Here is an 18685-nt window from a genome sequence, read left to right on the forward strand (position 1 = left end):
TAAATTCGTTTCTCCGTGGACTCAGTGAGTTTCCTCCCAATCCCGAAACCCACTTCCGTAACAATATGTCTGATGTAAAGACAGAAACATTAATTAATTTTCACAATAAAACCAATAAGAAAAAAAATATAGGAACTTTTGTCTAGGCTCTTACGTACACTTAGGGTCAAGTTACAAGATAAGTTATTGCTTGTATAGAATATATTGAGTTAGTAAACTTATACATTAGGTATGAGTCTACCCGATCCGTGGCATTTCCAATACGAATTGTGTTTAGAGATGTTCTCAAGAAAAACACCTACTTACGTAAATACAAAGTACACAAAAGTTAAGTCACATATCCTTTAACTTAGTTCAAATACTACATCCAGTCTAAAGTCTACATGATGTCTAAGGTAAATAAATACTTTTAGGTTCTAGGTATCTTCAATAGGACTTGTATTTTGAAGAGTAGCTTTTTCTTCTTTTTTATGTACAATACATAACAGTACGTATAAATATAATAATAGGGTAATTTGATCGAATTCACAATATTTCAAATAAAATTCCCACCGATTTTATTTCGTTTTCAAGAACATATCAAAAAAATCGAGGACCGTTATTGATCGTATGTTTTTATAATATTTATTTTTATATCAAAGTACAAAATATTTCTAAATCGAACGACTTTGAGACTTTAAATCAAGGGTCCTCTTTGCCTGCCTACCTTGACATTGACTTGAAATGACATTTTAGAAATGTTTTTACATGTTGAAATAAAACAGTAGGTAGCTTAGTTTCATATTATTGTAATTATTCTTAATATTAAATTATAATTAAGGTATAAGTTACCGAAATACAGATTTATTTACGCGTAGCATATGTGTACTTCGAATAGTGTTTGTCAAAGTGATAGAAGAATATACGTATGTTTTTTTTAATTCTGCTTTACGACATGACGTCATCGTTGTAATTTAAAAAAAACAGAAACGTCGCAAAATTATTTGTTCGTGCACACTAAAGCCAAATCTCAAAATGGATTTTGAATTTCAACTCTAAATGAAATGTTGTCAATTGAATAAAATAAATAATGCGTAGCAGAAAATACTACGACGTAGCGATTTCGAATTATGCTACGAGATCGCTACGTCGTAGTAAGTAGCTGCCGCGTTACAAACTTACCGTGTATACTTAATTTAATTATTTATAATTAAATTATAATTATATATAATTTTTACAATAAGTACATAAAACTGAAGATTAGAACTAGAGATACGGCATTATCTTTATTTAATAATAATAATAATAATAAAACACTTTATTGCACACAAATAATAATTAATAATAACATAACATAAACTGCCTATATACGTCCCACTGCTGGGCACAGGCCTCCCCTCAATCAACCGGAGGGGGTATGGACAACAATTAATAATAATTTATTAATACTTAAAACTAAGTGTTATTATAAACTTGTGTTATTATATGAATGTCTTTTTGACATCTTCGGTGGACAACTGAGATGAATAAAAAATAATCATAAATTAAAATCAGTTTATTTCCTCAGCTAGAACGTTTAAAAAATATTAATAATAAGTAATTTTCTGATTTATTTCGAAGAAAATGATTGTGTTTTTTCCTGTTTTTCTTCAACTCATCCATTAATCAAATTACTCGTTTCTCCAAACTTTTTTACGAAAGCCTATTTATTGTTTCCTGTGTCGTTTTACTTCACACAATTCATCCTTATTCGTTATTTCATAATAAAAGAGTATGCATGTTGTCTACCGATGACTTGTGGCTTTGCCGTTCCCATTATTTGTATCACCTACCCATGAAACGGAGAATCTTCGTATCCTATAATACAAGTCTCAAGTAAGAACTTAGCTTAAGACACGATGGTTTATTATATTTTAAAGACACTGTACAACCATGTAAAATTATAAAGTTAAGTAAGCTGTACATCTTTTTGAAAATAAACAATTTATTTATTTATTTTAATAGAATTGCGAAAGCGGCATATATAGCGAATTTTTAAGAAGAGAGTCAAAGAGCACTTTTTATCCATAGAGTATTCGTAGTCTAAGTATAATATTCTTATATATATATAATAGGTATGTATGTAGGTATAGTAAATTTTATATGTGTATATATTTATAGAGGCTTAGGCATATGTTTGTGTATATATATATTTTTTCAATCGGTTTTATATGTAGATATAATTATTATAATGTATTTAATATATTGCACCTCTTTTTATTCTTCCGCAGTTACTCTCATAGTACCTCTGGGTTGGCTGGAAGAGATCTCTCTTAGAGATAAGTCCACCCTTGTAAACGTCCATCTTGTTTGTGATGTAACTAGTTGTTAAGTGCAATAAAGTATATTTAAGTTGATGGTAGGGCTGGCAGAGGAAGACCGAGAAGGACTTACGATGACCAAATTGGAGATGTTCTTAGACAAGGTTTAATACGATTTACTCTGAACCGGCGTGCGGGTATGAAGCGATTGATGAATGTGGAGGAAGCAAGAGAAGTGTGTCAAGATCGAAGCAAATGGAATTCTATAGTCTCTGTGTACCCCGGTGGGAAATAGGCGTGAGTTTATGTATGTATGTATGTTATTTATTTTATTTATATGTTAGGGATTAAGAGCGCGAGCTTACAGAACGCCTTATAGTGATAACCATACATGTGCTTTTTTGAAAAGTCACATTCATATGCGATTTTTATCAACACAACCTCGCATTAGACAAATGAGTTTTATTCCAGGTTAGAAATTATAGTCTAATTTTTTCTCAGATTCAGGTTAATTGATAGAAATCGAGGTTTAGTTGAAGAAAATTGAACCTCGATACCGACTCCGCTGGCGTGGTCGACGATTTCCCTCAGCGCTTTACGCTATCGATCCACTAGATTCGTTACATGAGTCATGTCAGAGGCCTTTGGCGACTCAGTCGCAACCCTCACATTAGGGTTGATGAGGTTGGTAATTCACCTCACAACCCACACGAGAGAAGTCGATTATTTATTTTCAAATATTTTCCTCTCGAACGCTCTGAGTCGAGGTTCGCGCCCAACTAGGCACCCTCAGGCCTGTTGTCTTAAATTTTGTATCGGGTGAGAGCCCTTAGCGCTCCACATTTGTCCGGACAAGTAGTTAATGCCATTTCAAAAAAAAGAAAATCTCTTCAGAATGTAATTTTTCAAAAAGGCACTAATATTTTTTTGTGCTATATGGCAACGATATGTATTTAATATTTGTCGCAACTACATCGATAAAGCGTACCGTGCCACGAAGGCGGAACAATTTACTAATCGCCTGATACAATAAGCTCCATTGTTCTTTCGAAGACCTTGAACGTGAACTTTAGCTTTCAGGTTAAGGCTTTAATTAATTCCTTTTGATTTATTATTATCCATGGGTATGCAAATTGTAAGTACCAGACTGTAGGTAAATAATTGAGTTCGTAAATTGAATTTGAGGCGGGCGGGGAGAACTGTGGACTAAGTACAGCTGCTTTTTTGCAGAAAATTCTGATTTGCTACTTTTTAGTAGCAAAATTGTGAAGCAAGGTACAATGATCACTAAGGCACAATCCCTGTCGTGATGTCCCACGTAGTGCAAGCGTCACAGTCTAAAGCAGTACTTATAGTCACATAAAGGTAGGCAAGCTATCTAGTAGCCTGGATTCTGAGTACAACGACACATATGTATGTAATCTTATTAGAATCTAATAACAATGTCGATACCGCGTTCTAATAGACTACTAGCGCCATCTATTTTTTTTTAAGAGTTTAACAGCAAACATAACATACACAGGGTGTTAGTGACATCGTAACGAATACTGAGGGGGACGATTCGGACAATGATTCTGAGTTAATATCATATAGAATTTTCCGTCGCAAAAATATGGAACTTAAAATAATTAAAGAAAATACTAAAATTTTCATGAATTTCCCATGAGTGAAGTGATGAGTCGCGGGTTCAAACCCAGCCCAATACATGTTAAGTCACATACCTCTGAAATAAATTTATCGGAAATGTTGAGCACGTGATAATTATTTATAACTTAAACATGAATTCGAAAACAAGTTCGGAAATCATTGGTTTAGGCCTATGCTGGGATTCGATCCTGCGACCTCAAATTGAGAGTCAAGCATTCTGGGTTACCATGATACTTACTTATACCTACTTAAATAATATAAATATGTAGGTATTTGAAGTACGCGCAATAAAATGAGTATAGTCGGAATATGATCATCACTCACTTTACTGGCTTCACTGTTCGTTTTCATTTAATCGAACAACCATAAACTCATAATGCAGGGAAGACTCGCAAGTTAATGAAAACCAACTTCCAGAACTCTTGATATATCCGTTAAATTGAATAGCGTCTGAACATGTTAAGCTCTAGAGAAAAATTACGAATGAGAATACATAAAAGTTTTTGATGAAATATTTGCTATTACGTGCCTGGGAGGTATTCTTTGAACTGACAATGAAGTAGGTACCTAATCTTTTTTTTTTTTTTTTGGTAACGAAGGGGAAATCCTCATGGATACCTCGCCACCCGGGGAAGCAACGAGGTTATGTCGGACTCTTACCGATTAAAACCCCTCCGATGGCCCTCTGCTGCGCATGTCGGGAAGCTCCGGGATCTCTAACGAACGCACCGGTGCTTCCCTCGCGCCTGCTATAAAAAGCGCGTCCCGGGGTAGGTCCCCACCCCTACGCCATCCCAGTTTTACGGCAATGCGAGGCCATGTCACATTGCCGTCCCTCCCGGAGACCGTATGAAGAGCGGCTCGGGCCCCCGCCCTTACCACTCACGGTCTCCAGTGTCCCCTTTCAGTCGCCTTTTACAACAGGCAGGGGGTACCGTAGCCCTATTCTTGCGCCCGGAACTACAGGGCGGTTACTACCTAATCTACGTCAACTAAACTGAAAATTTGTTTTAAGTACATACATACATAAACTCACGCTTATTTCCCACCGGGGTAAGCAGAGGCTATGGAATTCCATTTCTTTCGATCCTAACACGCTTTTAGAAAGAAAGAAAGAAACATTCCGGATACCACAGACACAGACAGACAGGTACATAACATTCAACACAGGACAGAAACCACACGGAACTCAATAAGTCATCATCATCATCAGCCCATTAACGCCTCCACTGCTGGGGCACGGGCCTTCCCTATGGATGGATAGGGAGATCGGGACTTAAACCACCACGCGGGCCCAGTGCGGATTGGTGGTTATTAACGACTGCCAATGCAGCCGGGACCAACGGCTTAACGTGCCTTCCGAAGCACGGAGGAGCTCGAGATGAAAACTTCTTTTTTGTGGTCACCCATCCTATGACCGGCCTTTGCGAAAGTTGCTTAACTTCAACAATCGCATACCGAGCGCGTTTACCGCTGCGCCACCGAGCTCCTCAATAAGTACAGAGAAAAAAAAAACAAAACAAAAAGAAAAACAAACCAAAATCTTAAAAACAATAATAATAAAAGTAAGCATCCTAAATGCAACGCACTGACGGCCCGATCATCTGCGGTGGAGTCCGGAATAAAAGGACCTCGCTCAGCATAAGTCGCGGCGTGAACCACGACGCTGGTATACTGCCAGCCCTGCTCTGCTTTTCTTGCTTCCTCCACATTTATTAATCCTTTCATACACGCACGACGCGGCGCGGCGCGGTTGTTCAGAGTAGATCGTACTAAACCTAAAATAAATGATTTCATGTGTGTGGTTTCTCATGTTAAAATTACTTAACCATGAAATATAATACCTATTATGAATGGAGTGCTAGGAAAGACATAGAATTACAATATCGGAAATCAAATCAAATCAAATCAAATATACTTTATTGCACAGAACTAAAATTTCAACCATCAGACATTACACATGAATACAGTACAATTTGGGCGGCCTTATTGCTCTAGAGCAATTTCTTCCAGGCAACCAACAAAAGGAGACAAACATTTACAACTTGGATGCGGGATGGTGCAACAAAAAATAAATAAATAAATACCTAAAAATAAAACTAAAGTTAATATAATAAATATTCTATACTATACGTACATATATTAATAAATATTCAATTAAATAAAGATCTTTGTTTATTTATGTACATCCCTGGATCCCTGGATCAATAATACGATCTATTATTATCTTTTAGGTAGGTAGGTAGTTCTTAGGACTTCGTATCAACAGTGGCTGCAAGTTGTCTTTGATTGCTTGTGGCTCTGCCCACCCCATTTGGGATTGCGGGCGTGAGTTTATGTATGTATGTGTGTAGGTAGTTCAAGGTATCCATTGTGTATTCATTGTGATTGTTGACGAAAATAATATTTAACAATAAATAATTGACATTATTCGTACATTATATAAATATAAATTATGGAATTGTGATTTCTAAATAAAGACCACCTCTTAACCCACAACACCACGATAAAAGAAGTTCAATAGGGGATTTTTTCAAAACATATTCATACCGCAGCAATAGCCCGTACTCTCCATAAAATTCTGATTTTTGCCGTGTTCCGCCATACTAGTGCACGCGAGCATAACAAATTGATCCCTTAACGGGTTACAAAGACTTTGTACGAAACCGCGGCGCGACTTCTCTGTGACTGTACACAAACTCTTCCCACCCCGAAACGCTCAACTGGCTTTAATCAGAATATCAAAGCTATAACATTTGAAAACTTGAATAATGGGGACCTTAATATGTAAAACATTCCACTGTTGCGTAAACACGTGCAGAGGTTTATATTTATCGTATCTAATACTCACGCGTGGCACCTCTATGGTATGGCTTTTTTTTTGGTCGTGAAATCATATCTTATCTAGCCTAAAGTGTCCCACTGCTGGGCAAAGGCCTCCCTCCATTTCTTCCTGGACTCTCTCTCCAGTGCTTCCTCCGGCCAGCCTTCCAGGAAAGCATCCAAGTCGTCACGCCATCTCCGCCTCGATTTGCACGGCTGCAAAGAAGTTGCACGACGCGCGAAAATGCCTGGAGAAGATATTGGTCAATGAGGGAACATATGAAAAGCGATTTACCTCTATCTCTAAAACGTAAACTCGTGGACATGTGCATTCTCCCAATATTAACCTATGGAGCTCAGAATTGGTCTTTTTCAAAGGCGGTGCCTTTGGTTTGAATTCCGATGGGGACATACACAAAAATCACTTTGTGATTCTTAGTTTGGTTAGGATATTACAGGTTGATCACCTGATTGTCCGATAGTAAGATGATCCGTGCTTCGGAAGGCACGTTAAACCGTTGGTCCCTGTTACTACTTACTGATGTAAGTAAGTAGTCGTTACATGAGCCACGTCAGGGGCCTTTGGCGGCTCAACAATAACCCTGACACCAGGGTTGATGAGCTTGGTATTCAAATCAAATCAAATCAAATCAATTTATTCCACTCACAACCCACACGATAAGAAGACAAGACCTTAAATAAAGATTTTGTGTCTATAAAACGATTTCTGAGAGATTCATCAACCATCGCCGCTCGTGCCTCCCTCAATCAGCGCTTATCGCTATCGTCCCACTAGGGTCGATTAATTCTTTCAAATATTTTTCCTCTCAAACGACAACCCTGAGCCGAGGTTCGCGCCTAACTGGGCACCCTGTTGTCTTAAACGTTGTAACGGGTCCGGTCAAGTAGTTCAAAGTCACGTCAAAAAAAAGAAAAGAAAAAGAAAAGCCGCTCGCGCTTCGTGTTCCGACGTAAATAAATCTTCTTTACAACTTCACAAAAAAATACTTTTAACTTCCACAGTAACGGAGGCGGAAGGAAAAGTGTCTGTTACAACTCGTAGGTTACAACCTTTTAACAATGTACCCGTAACTTCGAAGGCCAACATTAATGAATAATTCTTTATTTTAAGGTCCACCCGAGTAATGGAGAAGACAAAAAGCCTACTCAATGGCCACGTTCACGGCGAGACCCGGCAGGCCAAATCCAGGAAAGCCATCATACGTATGCTTGGTAAGTTTATATTTAAGGTACACATAGGTACAGGAGAGCGGTACAAAACGAGTTATTTAATAACTATTTGGTCAATGTAAGTCCTTCAAACCTCCTCCCTTCCTCCTTCCTTCTTTAAGAGATGGCGTGACAACTTGGACGCTTACCGGAGGGACTGGCCGGAATACGCACAGGACCACGAAAAATGGAAGGATGAGGGGGAGGCCTTTGCCCAGCAGTGGGATCTTGTTAGATTAGATTAGAAGTCCTTCTAAGTCTTCCTCTGCCAGCACTACCATCAAATTTCGCTTTATATACCGCTTTCGCAATTCTATTATCCTTCATCCGCTCTTCTTCGTTCGTTCTTCTTTTTCGTTTCTTGTTTAAGTACTCGATAATTACGTTAAATTGATAACAAGACTGCTCAGACACGGTCCGTTGGTTTTACCTCTAAATCTTGCATAAAACACGTATCGGAAGCACGTTATCTTCGACTAAATAAATAAATACTTTCCACTTGATATCAACTCAGAATCATGGCTTGCATCATCTCCCTCAGTATTCAATACGATGTCACGAAGACCCTGTCATTATCAAACGTACGACGCCCACCGCTGGGCCTAGACCTCCCCCAAGGATCTCCACGACGATCGCCACGATCACGATGAGATTTATTTTTCTATGGTAATACGCACTGACTACTCGGCACGTGTAAATGAGGCATAACGAACGATGTAACCCGAATCAACCTGTCTGTCCGTGTCTCGTCAAGTTTCCGTGTCGAGACACGGAAACTTCATCCCTGGTGACGAAAAAAGCCTGACATGTATTGTAAGACAGGTTAAGGTCGACGATGTCATGCAATAAGGAAAAACCCTTTCACCGTTATCATAACTTATTCCCTATCCATCATAAACGACAGAAAAAATTCGCTTCGACAACATATTTTCTAACGATTTATTCCTTTTTCTTTTTCCTCAATATGTAAAAGCGAGAAGCGAATATTTTTTTTCAAAGAACAGCACCGTAGCCTGCCACAAGCATAGATACAGACATTACTCCTGCGGACCGAAGGCTGTTAGTTTAAAAATCGATTCCTGCAGACACCGCCTAATTTAATTTTAATCTATAAGTACGTGACAGTGTATCATCCGCCGAAAAGAAAAGGGACAAATAATTAACAGATATCAATTTTAAAATGAATTAGTGATAAAATAAATAACCCGGGCCAATCAAATAGACGTCTCGCTGACACGCAACCCGTTTGACGTGTGCTATCAACTTAATTCTGTCGCCCTATAGTTCCATAAATTTTTATGACTCTCGATTACCCGTCCCTTTCCTTTTGAGCGGGTAAGAAAATGACAGGTATAATTTAAAATAAAATTAGACGGTGTGTATTGGAATTTATTTTAAGACAGAACTCCTATAGAAGGTATTAATTGAATTATCTCCAGCCGCTTTCCAGCTGGATAACACAGTGGTTCCAATAAGATGACCTCGTTTCAGTCTCCGACAAGTTTGGCACAGACTAATGGTGCATTTCTATTGAGTGGAGATGAAAGGACTTCACAGAAAACGTATAAATCAATCAATTTAATTTATCAAAGGGAGGGATTATTATTCTGTGGCTTTATTGCGTGTTAATAAGGGCAAGGGGATGCAATAGAGGTTTAAGAAACATCTTCGGAGACCTTAGAAGATAAGTAAGTATGGTAAATAGGAAAATAAACTGTCGGTCAAGTATTTAGATATTTAAATGAATTCGTTTGAATTTTAAATGCTTATGCGCTGAACCGAAGCGTGGTGATAATACATTATTTAAATCACATCTAGCCTTTATATATACAGGGTGTTAGTGACATTACACACTTACATCAGTAAATAATAACAAACTATGAACACATGTCTGAAAATAAAATAAATAATAATAATAAGTATTTACATTACTTGTTACTAACATAGCATGTAAGTTAGTCATACTAACATATCTATGGACTGTAGTCTGAAAATAAATGTTTTTTTTTATTTAGGTAATATAAGTAGAAAACCTCCGTGGTCCAGTGGTTAGTGCATTGGGCTCATGATTTGAAAGTCCGGGTTCGATTTCTGATGAGTACATTGTCGAAATCATTTTGTGAGACTGTCGTTTGTTTGGTAAGGACATTGCAGACTTGAATCACCTGATTGCTCGGAAAACGTAGGGTGATTTGATGATCTTTACCAACCCGCATTGGAGAAGTATGCTCCACACCACATCTGGTTGATTGGGGGAGGCCTGACGTATATAGTATCATGGGCGAATCTAGGGGGGGGGAGTCATCATGTCCTCCAAGACCCCCATGGGCGTCATGTCCCCCAAGATGACCCAACCCGTCTCCCGGGGGCGGGGGGTGTCTTGGGGGTCTTGGGGGACATGACCTCCCCTGGGCGACGGGTTGGGTCATGGGTGGCCACTGCAATTTTATCTAATCAGAATCATTTATTCAACGTAATTATCATGGATAAACATGTTGAAGGTCATAATTAAAACACATAATAACGGGTTCTTACCGCGTTGAAATGGGGATCCACTCCAATCTCATCAGTCATCCCGTGATCATGGCACTTGCAACAGTGTCGAAATATCGGGAGTCTCATATCCCCATTTAAACGCGGTAAGAACCCGTTATTATGTGCTTTAATTATGATAATAACCGCGTAAACTTAAAACAATGTATGTTGAAGGTCAATGTAACATTTTTGAATTTACGTCTAATTAATTAATTAAAATCTAATAAATTCTCTACGACCTGGTGACCGCTCCTGTATAGTATACATATAGACTGTATATTGTTTGTGTTAGTTGTTGGTAACTACCTACATACATAAACATAACTGACGACACCGTTTCAGCGGCCTCATTTTACATCAATGTTTGGGTAGCCCTTATTAAATCCCTAAGCAAATATTTCAAGTAAAGTTTAAACATGTTGGATTGGATGCGCCGTTTCTACATAGCTAATGAATATTTTTCGTTTGACGACGATATTGCCTTATAAAACAAATATTAAATAGAATTTATATACAGGGTGTCAGTCACAAGCACCGTACCGAATACTGAGGGGGATGATTCAGCTCATAATTCTGAGTTAATATCAAGTGGAATTTTCCATCGTGAAATTATTCTTATCTTATGTCCCAGTCTAAAGTGTCCCACTACTGGGCTAAGGCTTCCCTCCATTTCTTCCAGGACTCATTGAATTCGTTAGGTTTCATGAAATTTATGACGTTTAACTGTATTTTTTTTTATTATATTCAATCTACGTATAAGTACTTTTGCGATGCATAAACATAGTGCGGAAACCCACATTCCAGAAAAATGAATTTTCGGAAGTATGTGATCTACCTAACCTGTATTGGGCTGGTTTTCCCTTCGCGAGTTGGAAGGTCGGACAGGCAGTCGCTTCTGTAAAAAATTGTCCTGTCAAATCTTCAGCTGTTTAGGCAAGCGGACCCTTTAAAAAACGGGACAATGCGATGTCTTTTGCGATGGAAAATTCCACTTAATATCAACTTAGAATCATGGTTTGAATCATCCCTGAAACTAACCCTATATATATAACCTTACTTACATTTCCGACGAACTGCCACCAATCTGTTCGTTAGACAACAGACGACTATAAAATCTATGACGAACTTGCCAGGCTCCGTTTTCCAAAAACAATATAGATGCCGCTGTACAGATTTTCCTTCGTTTCACCTTATAATTTCGTAGATAACAGACATAATGCATCTTTATCTTGGTTTTTGGGTGTCAATGATGGCCCATGTTATGACACCCAGTTACACTTTGAATCGTCAATTTTTACAAATCAAAGACACTGTAATTTAAATAACGACGAAAATATTAGAAATATTGTGAAAGGTAACTTAAGGTAATTTAAATTTTAATACTAAGAACTTCGCTTCGCGGAAACTTAGTGGTTTTTCTACTAGATTTTCGGGAATCGCTTTACTAGATACTAAATTTGCTTTTAAAGTTAAACACTACGATAACAATTATAATGAGTCCTTGTTAATGTTTTATGCTTTGAAATTACTTTTAGTGTCTGTGGCATAAACAGGGTTTATGTAAAACATGTTCGATGAGTTGTGAACTGAGAAATAAAGAAGTTAATAACATAACATAATATAAAATTGCGTCACGCCTGTATGCCCGAAGGGGTAGGCAGAGGTGTATAGTATATCCACCATTCCTCGCCAGCTATGTTTAATTCTTATGTAGTAGGGGACTATCATATTGCCATTAACCGGGCACTAATCCTAACTTTGCGCAAGTTATATCTGTCATTTTCTTATTCGCCGAAAAGGAAAGGGACGGGTAATAGATAGCCATATAATTCATGGACATACGTCAATTTTAGGCATACATTTAAAAAGCTCTCCCAAAATTTTGTATTGGTCAATAACCCGACAGAATTAATAATTAAGTTGACAGCACACGTTGAACGGGACAACGGGTTGCATAGCAGCCAGACGAATGATTAGTTTATTCATTCATTCACTCATTCATTTTAAAATTAACAATTGTCAGTCATCCGTCCCTTTCGTTTTCGGCGGATAAGAAAGAATAGTAGCGTTCCGATCTTTGGGTCGCTTTTATCCGACATATCCTCCGAGATCCTTGGGGGAGGACTATGCCCAGCAGTGGGCGTCGTACGGCTGATGATGATCCTCTGAGACAATGTCTTGTGTTGAGGCATAAAATCGATGCGTAAAATAGACAATAATACATTGTGAAACACTCCCACACCATTTTTAGGTACCCATTGATTGATTGATACGTTCTTTATTTATATTTCTTCCGTTATTATTATGTTTTTAATTCCTTCTTTTTTTGTTCCAGCGGCAGTAGTGATAGCATTCTTCGTGTGCTGGGCGCCATTCCACGTGCAGCGAGTGTTCTACATCTACGGGTATGCGCTGCCGCAGTTTCACGTGATCAACGAGCACCTATTCAACGTCGCAGGCGCATTGTACTACGTCTCCGCTACCGTCAATCCTATACTGTACAACGTTATGAGTGGCAGGTTAGTTTACTTAGGTACTTTTTTATATCAAGAAAAAAAAAATTTTGATTTTGATTTATTTGACACTGAATGCTCAATCAGCGTGCACATCGTGCCGCGGTCGTTAATCCCCTTACTCGCCACACCGTAGCGTGGTGATATGCGCAAATCCTCCACATATGTGAAATTACAGCTACGCAATTTACATAAAAACGTGACATTTTCAACGCTAAAAGTACTTACTTCATTTACTTACGTACTTATTCTGAGTCTGGCTAGAATGCGGTAAACAGGAAACTTCAACAAATGAGATTTAGGTACTTAAGCTTTTTGCATAAGTACTTACACCCATGGTATAAGAAAAACTGACAGCTAGCATTTCAAAGTTAGCCCAGCTGACATCATCCCATCCTACGTAGCCATTTCGTAGAAAATAAAATTACCAACGTCCAGTGTTTATAATTTACTTTGCAAGGAAATTTTCTACTTTTAGTAAACGATTTACGTACGGTTTTAATGATTTTTATATACACATAACATAAACAGCCTGTATACGTCCCACTGCTGGGCACAGGCCTCCACTCAATCAACCGGAGGGGGTATGGAGCATACTCCACCACGCTGCTCCAATGCGGGTTGGTGGAAGTGTTTTTACGGCTAATAGCCGGGACAAACGCCCTCCGAAGCACGGACTCATCTTACTTTTTCGGACAATCAGGTGATTCAAGCCTGAAAAGTCCTTACCAAACAAAGGACAGTCTCACAAAGTGATTTCGACAATATCCCCATCGGGAATCGAGCCTGGACCTCCAGATCGTGAGCCTAACGCTCTAACCACTAGACCACGGAGGCTGTTGATTTTTATATATGTGACAAATAATAGTAATTAAATACATTAGTCAGTAATTCCCTTAATTTTTAATTGGCGGCCTTATCGCTTAAAGCGATTACTTACGTAGTGTATCGACGATTGATTACAATAAAATGTATTTTTTTTATTTACGGGTTCTGTAACTTAAATCACAATATATGGGACTGAAAACCATTTAAAAAAACACTAAAATTTTCCGACAGATATTCCACCCACTTGATATCATCTCAGAATCATGGCTTGAATCATCCCCCAGAGCCTATGTTACAGTGTCACTAACATACTGTACTTATAGAACAAATTGAGGATGTCCTTAAAAGAGATTTAGTATGCTTCGATCATACGATGAATGCATTTTCGAAGGTGTGTGACCTAACCTGTATTGGGTTGGTTTTCCCTTCGCGGATTGGAAGCTCAGACAGGCAGTTGCTTCTGTAAAAAACCGGACCTGTCAAATCTTCAGGTTAGGTAAGCGGACTCTGTGTAAATGGGATAATGCTAGTAGGTATGCTATTTTAATTTCTTAAGGTACCAACCTGAGACGATTCGCTGCAGTTTAGGTCCGTACCACATGGCTGTGTCAGGGTGTCTGACTGACTGGAAATCGTGGGATTCGCTACGGCCCACGCGTGGGAACGCGTACATTTGACGCTTCTGTACCGGCTCGTAATCTGTAGGAATGGTAATTTTTAAGCCTCTGTGGTCTATAAGAGGATTCGGCTTTCTCTCAGGTAAGTAAGGGCTAGGTAAACAAAAACTGTGTGTCGTGCGTGTTTCTAGACTGCAGCGTACCTGCGTTGCTAGCTTTGTGACAATGGCATCGAAAGTTGTAAAATGTACAGGTTGCAACCTAGTAATCAGTGAAGTTTTAGCTTTTGTAAGAAATAAACTTGATGTGATGGATGAGGATAGTCTATGTCAAATATGTTTGACGGCGTTTACGCCAGAGGAAATACTCTGTGCGAAGAAATTGTTACACGACTCCATTCCGACGAATAGGCAAATTAAGATCCGTAAAGGTAACAAAAAGACTCACCGAGATATCGATGACATAATCACGCTCCTGAAACAAACGGATCCCGATTCTGTTCCCGTATTTGTGGCCCGAGATCTTCAGAAATTGCCTCCGATTACATTCGATCACATCGATGTGACACGTCTTCTCAAGGATATCTTGATTCTAAAGGAGGATTTACGGGCGGTACAGGATCGTTACATCACATTGGATACCTTTGAAACGTTGAAGAAAGAGGTAGATGACCTAAAAACCTCATCTTTTGGGAATAACTTTGAATATTGCAATGTAAACACAAGAAGGGGGAATTACCTACGAGGTGATTGTAACTACGATAGTGGGCCTATGGGACTTCAACATATCACAAGATCTAACCCCAATAACTATGATACTTCATTAAATAGTCCTGAGCAACCGGTAGTACCGTCGGTATATCGACAAATTATTTCCACCTCAAATCACAAAAACGGACAAAGTGGCGTAAACAACACAGATGGGACTTCATTACCACGAATGTCGGATCAGATGTGTAGTGCAGTGACCCCAATGACTAATGACAAGACTGCAGTGCCGAGTGTTATCCAAACAAAATCACCTATGTCACAGAGTACTAGCTTAATGAGTGGGCATATAAAATCACCGATGTTACAGGCAAGCGAGCTGGGTGCTGCGCAATCAAAACAGCGAATGTGCGCTCAGGAATCTCAAACCTCTATAGCAGATAAACTTAAGGCGCCAGGGCAATGGAAACCAGAAAATCCTTCTGAGGAATGGAAAATTGTACAAAAAAAGAGGTTAAGAAACAGAATTGTAGGAAAAATGGGTACTGCAGCTACTGAGTTAACTGCAAACTTTAAAGCGGCGGACAACAAAATTCCATTATTTATATACAATGTTCATAAAACTACTGTTGAGAATGACGTTATTGCGTATGTGCATAGTAAGACACAACTACATGTTTCACTGCAAAAACTTAACCTGAAAGTTGACAGAGGCTACGATGCGTACAAAGTACTAGTGCCTAAATGTAAGTTGCATATTTTTCTAAACGAACATTTCTGGCCGGAGGGGGTACTGTTTAGGCGTTATGTAAACTTTTCCAGCTCCCGGTTGAATAATAGTGAAGATAGACTTAATAACCAAGCCAATGGATAATATAAACTTAACAAATAACTGCAAATTTATAAGTTTTAATTGCAAAGGTCTCTCTCGATCAGTGGAATGTGTCAGGTCACTGTGTAGCTCGGCGGATGTCATAGCACTCCAAGAAACGTGGTTATTGCAGCACGACATACCAATACTGGGAACGATTGATGCGAACTTTGCGTACTCCGGTAATACTGCTGTGGATCTATCAGCTGGAGTTCTGCGTGGACGTCCCCATGGGGGTGTCGGGCTCCTATGGCGTAAAAACAGGTTTAAGTGCGTTTCTGTCATACAGTGTAAAAGTGTTCGACTTTTAGCTATCAAAGTTTTTATGAGTGATAGATCTATGATAGTCTTTTCGGTGTACATGCCTAATGACGAGCGCGAGAACCTAACTGAATTTACAGAATGTTTAAGTGAAATGTATGCGATCATTGAAAATGAAGGTGTAGATCTGGTGTATTTCTTAGGTGATTTTAATGCCCACCCAGACATGCCCTTCTTTAATGAGCTGAACAGTTTCTGTACGGAGCAACAACTGTGTTTGGTAGACACTGAGCTATTACCGGCAGACTCCTATACCTTTGTAAGCGATAGTCACGGATGTAGGCGCTGGCTTGACCACTGTGTAACTACAACAGCGGCAAGACAAACAGTTGTAAGCGCTAAAATACATTACAATGTATATTGGTCGGATCACATGCCCATAGAAATTATATGTAATTTAAATAAATGTGTACCTAAAAATATAACTATGAATAACGAAGAGAGAAGTGATAACTCAGTGAGGGGAATAATATGGGGAGAACGAGAACAATCTCAGATAGATGAATATGCTAATATATGTAACAATAAACTCAGAGGCATTGATTTTCCAAATGAGATGCATTTGTGTTGTGATAAATTATGTAATGATACTAATCATAGGAACATCATTGACAATATGTATAACTCCATTGTTACAATACTCAGGGAGGCTTCGGTTGCTAGCTGTGTTAGAGTGCGGCACAGAAGGGGTGGCTATGTTACAGGCTGGAATAAACACGTCAAGGGGGCACACCAGAGGGCGAGGTTTTGTTTCCAGGAATGGTGTCAGTATGGAAAGCCTAAGTTAGGTCGATTATATGATGAAATGTGCTCTTCCAGAAAGGACTTTAAAGCTAAATTAAAATTCTGTCAAAGAAATGAAGACCAAATAAAGATGGACATAATTGCCTCGCATCACATATCTAAGAACTTTGTACAGTTTTGGAAATCAACCAATAAGCTGAACCCTAGGGTGTGTCTACCGGTTAGTGTTGAAGGTATAGGTGAGCCTAGTGGCATAGCTAACCTCTTCAAGAATCACTTCAAAGTAGAACCTCTGGCGATAGAGAGGCGTGGGTCATTGTTCGATGCTGAGAACCGTATTAGTGGTGTTTCTACTAGAATTACTGCAGTGAAGATAGCTAAGGTTGTGCGACAAATGACTAGAGGTAAGTCACCTGGACACGACGGTCTCAGCATCGAGCATCTGCAACATGCAGGTGTTCACCTCCCTAGAGTTCTTGCTATGTTCTTTACGTTCTGTATTCGTCACGGCTACCTGCCGGATGACCTCATGAAAACTATTGTGGTACCCATAGTCAAAAATAAGACGGGTGATGCCTCCGACAAGTCCAACTATAGGCCAATATCTTTAGCCACTATTCTGGCGAAAGTGCTGGACAGTGTGCTTAATTCATATTTGAACCAACATGTAAATCTGCATGACGCTCAGTTTGGCTTTCGATCAGGTCTTTCAACTGAGTCGGCAGTATTATGTCTTAAGCACACTGTTCGGTACTATACCGATAGGAATACGCCGGTTTATGCGTGCTTCTTGGACCTGTCGAAGGCATTTGACATGGTGTCGTATGATGTGCTGTGGAACAAGCTGAGTAATACTAGCTTACCTGTTGAAGTAATTGAAATGTTTAAATACTGGTACAGCAATCAAACTAACGTGGTTCGGTGGGAAGGGGCGTACTCGGATATCTATAAAATGGAGTGTGGTGTGCGGCAGGGGGGGCTTTCCTCACCCACTCTGTTCAATGTATATGTGAATGGGTTGATTGAGGAGCTCAGCAGCGCCGGGGTGGGTTGTTCAGTGGATGGCTGTTTTGTTAACAACATCAGCTATGCCGATGACATGGTGCTGCTGAGCCCCTCAGTCAATGCTCTGAAGCTACTGATAGCAATTTGTGAAAGGTATGCTGTGGCTCATGGACTCAAATATAATGTAAAAAAGAGTGAGATATTATTGTTTAAATCTGGCGTTAAAAGGTACTCAATTCCTCCAATAACTCTAAGCGGGTCTCCTCTTCAAGTTGTTCAGCAATTTAAATATTTGGGTCACTGGGTCACGGATACTTTAAAGGACGATGTGGACTTGGATAGGGAACGCAGAGCACTGTCTATCAGGGGTAATATGCTAGCACGTAGGTTTGCACGATGTTCTTACGAGGTGAAGGTTACCCTGTTCAAAAGCTATTGCCAGAGTTTATACACGTGCAACCTTTGGAGCAATTACACCAAAAAGACCTTCAGTGCTCTGCGCGTTCAATATAATAACGCCTTCAGGGGGTTGTTGGGGCTGCCCTGGCGCTGCAGTGCCTCGGGG

The 18685-nt window shown here is 39.2% G+C and overlaps 1 protein-coding gene and 1 long non-coding RNA gene across 2 annotated transcripts in view; one reads left to right on the plus strand and one right to left on the minus strand.

Annotated features, from left to right (window-relative positions):
- Positions 1–18685, minus strand: part of LOC126375612 (uncharacterized) — a 180656-nt gene that overhangs the window by 119188 nt on the left and 42783 nt on the right. The gene's annotated exons all lie outside the window — the stretch shown is intronic.
- The window catches only part of LOC126375509 (neuropeptides capa receptor-like), a 117626-nt gene that overhangs the window by 82138 nt on the left and 16803 nt on the right, over positions 1–18685 (plus strand). The window contains exons 5-6 of the mRNA XM_050022474.1: positions 7882–7982; positions 12850–13033. Coding sequence (XP_049878431.1) covers positions 7882–7982; positions 12850–13033 — 285 coding nt within the window. The remainder of the gene's footprint in view (positions 1–7881; positions 7983–12849; positions 13034–18685) is intronic.

The sequence above is a fragment of the Pectinophora gossypiella genome, chromosome 19, assembly GCF_024362695.1.
Source record: "Pectinophora gossypiella chromosome 19, ilPecGoss1.1, whole genome shotgun sequence".
Classification (NCBI taxonomy): Eukaryota; Metazoa; Arthropoda; class Insecta; order Lepidoptera; family Gelechiidae; genus Pectinophora; species Pectinophora gossypiella.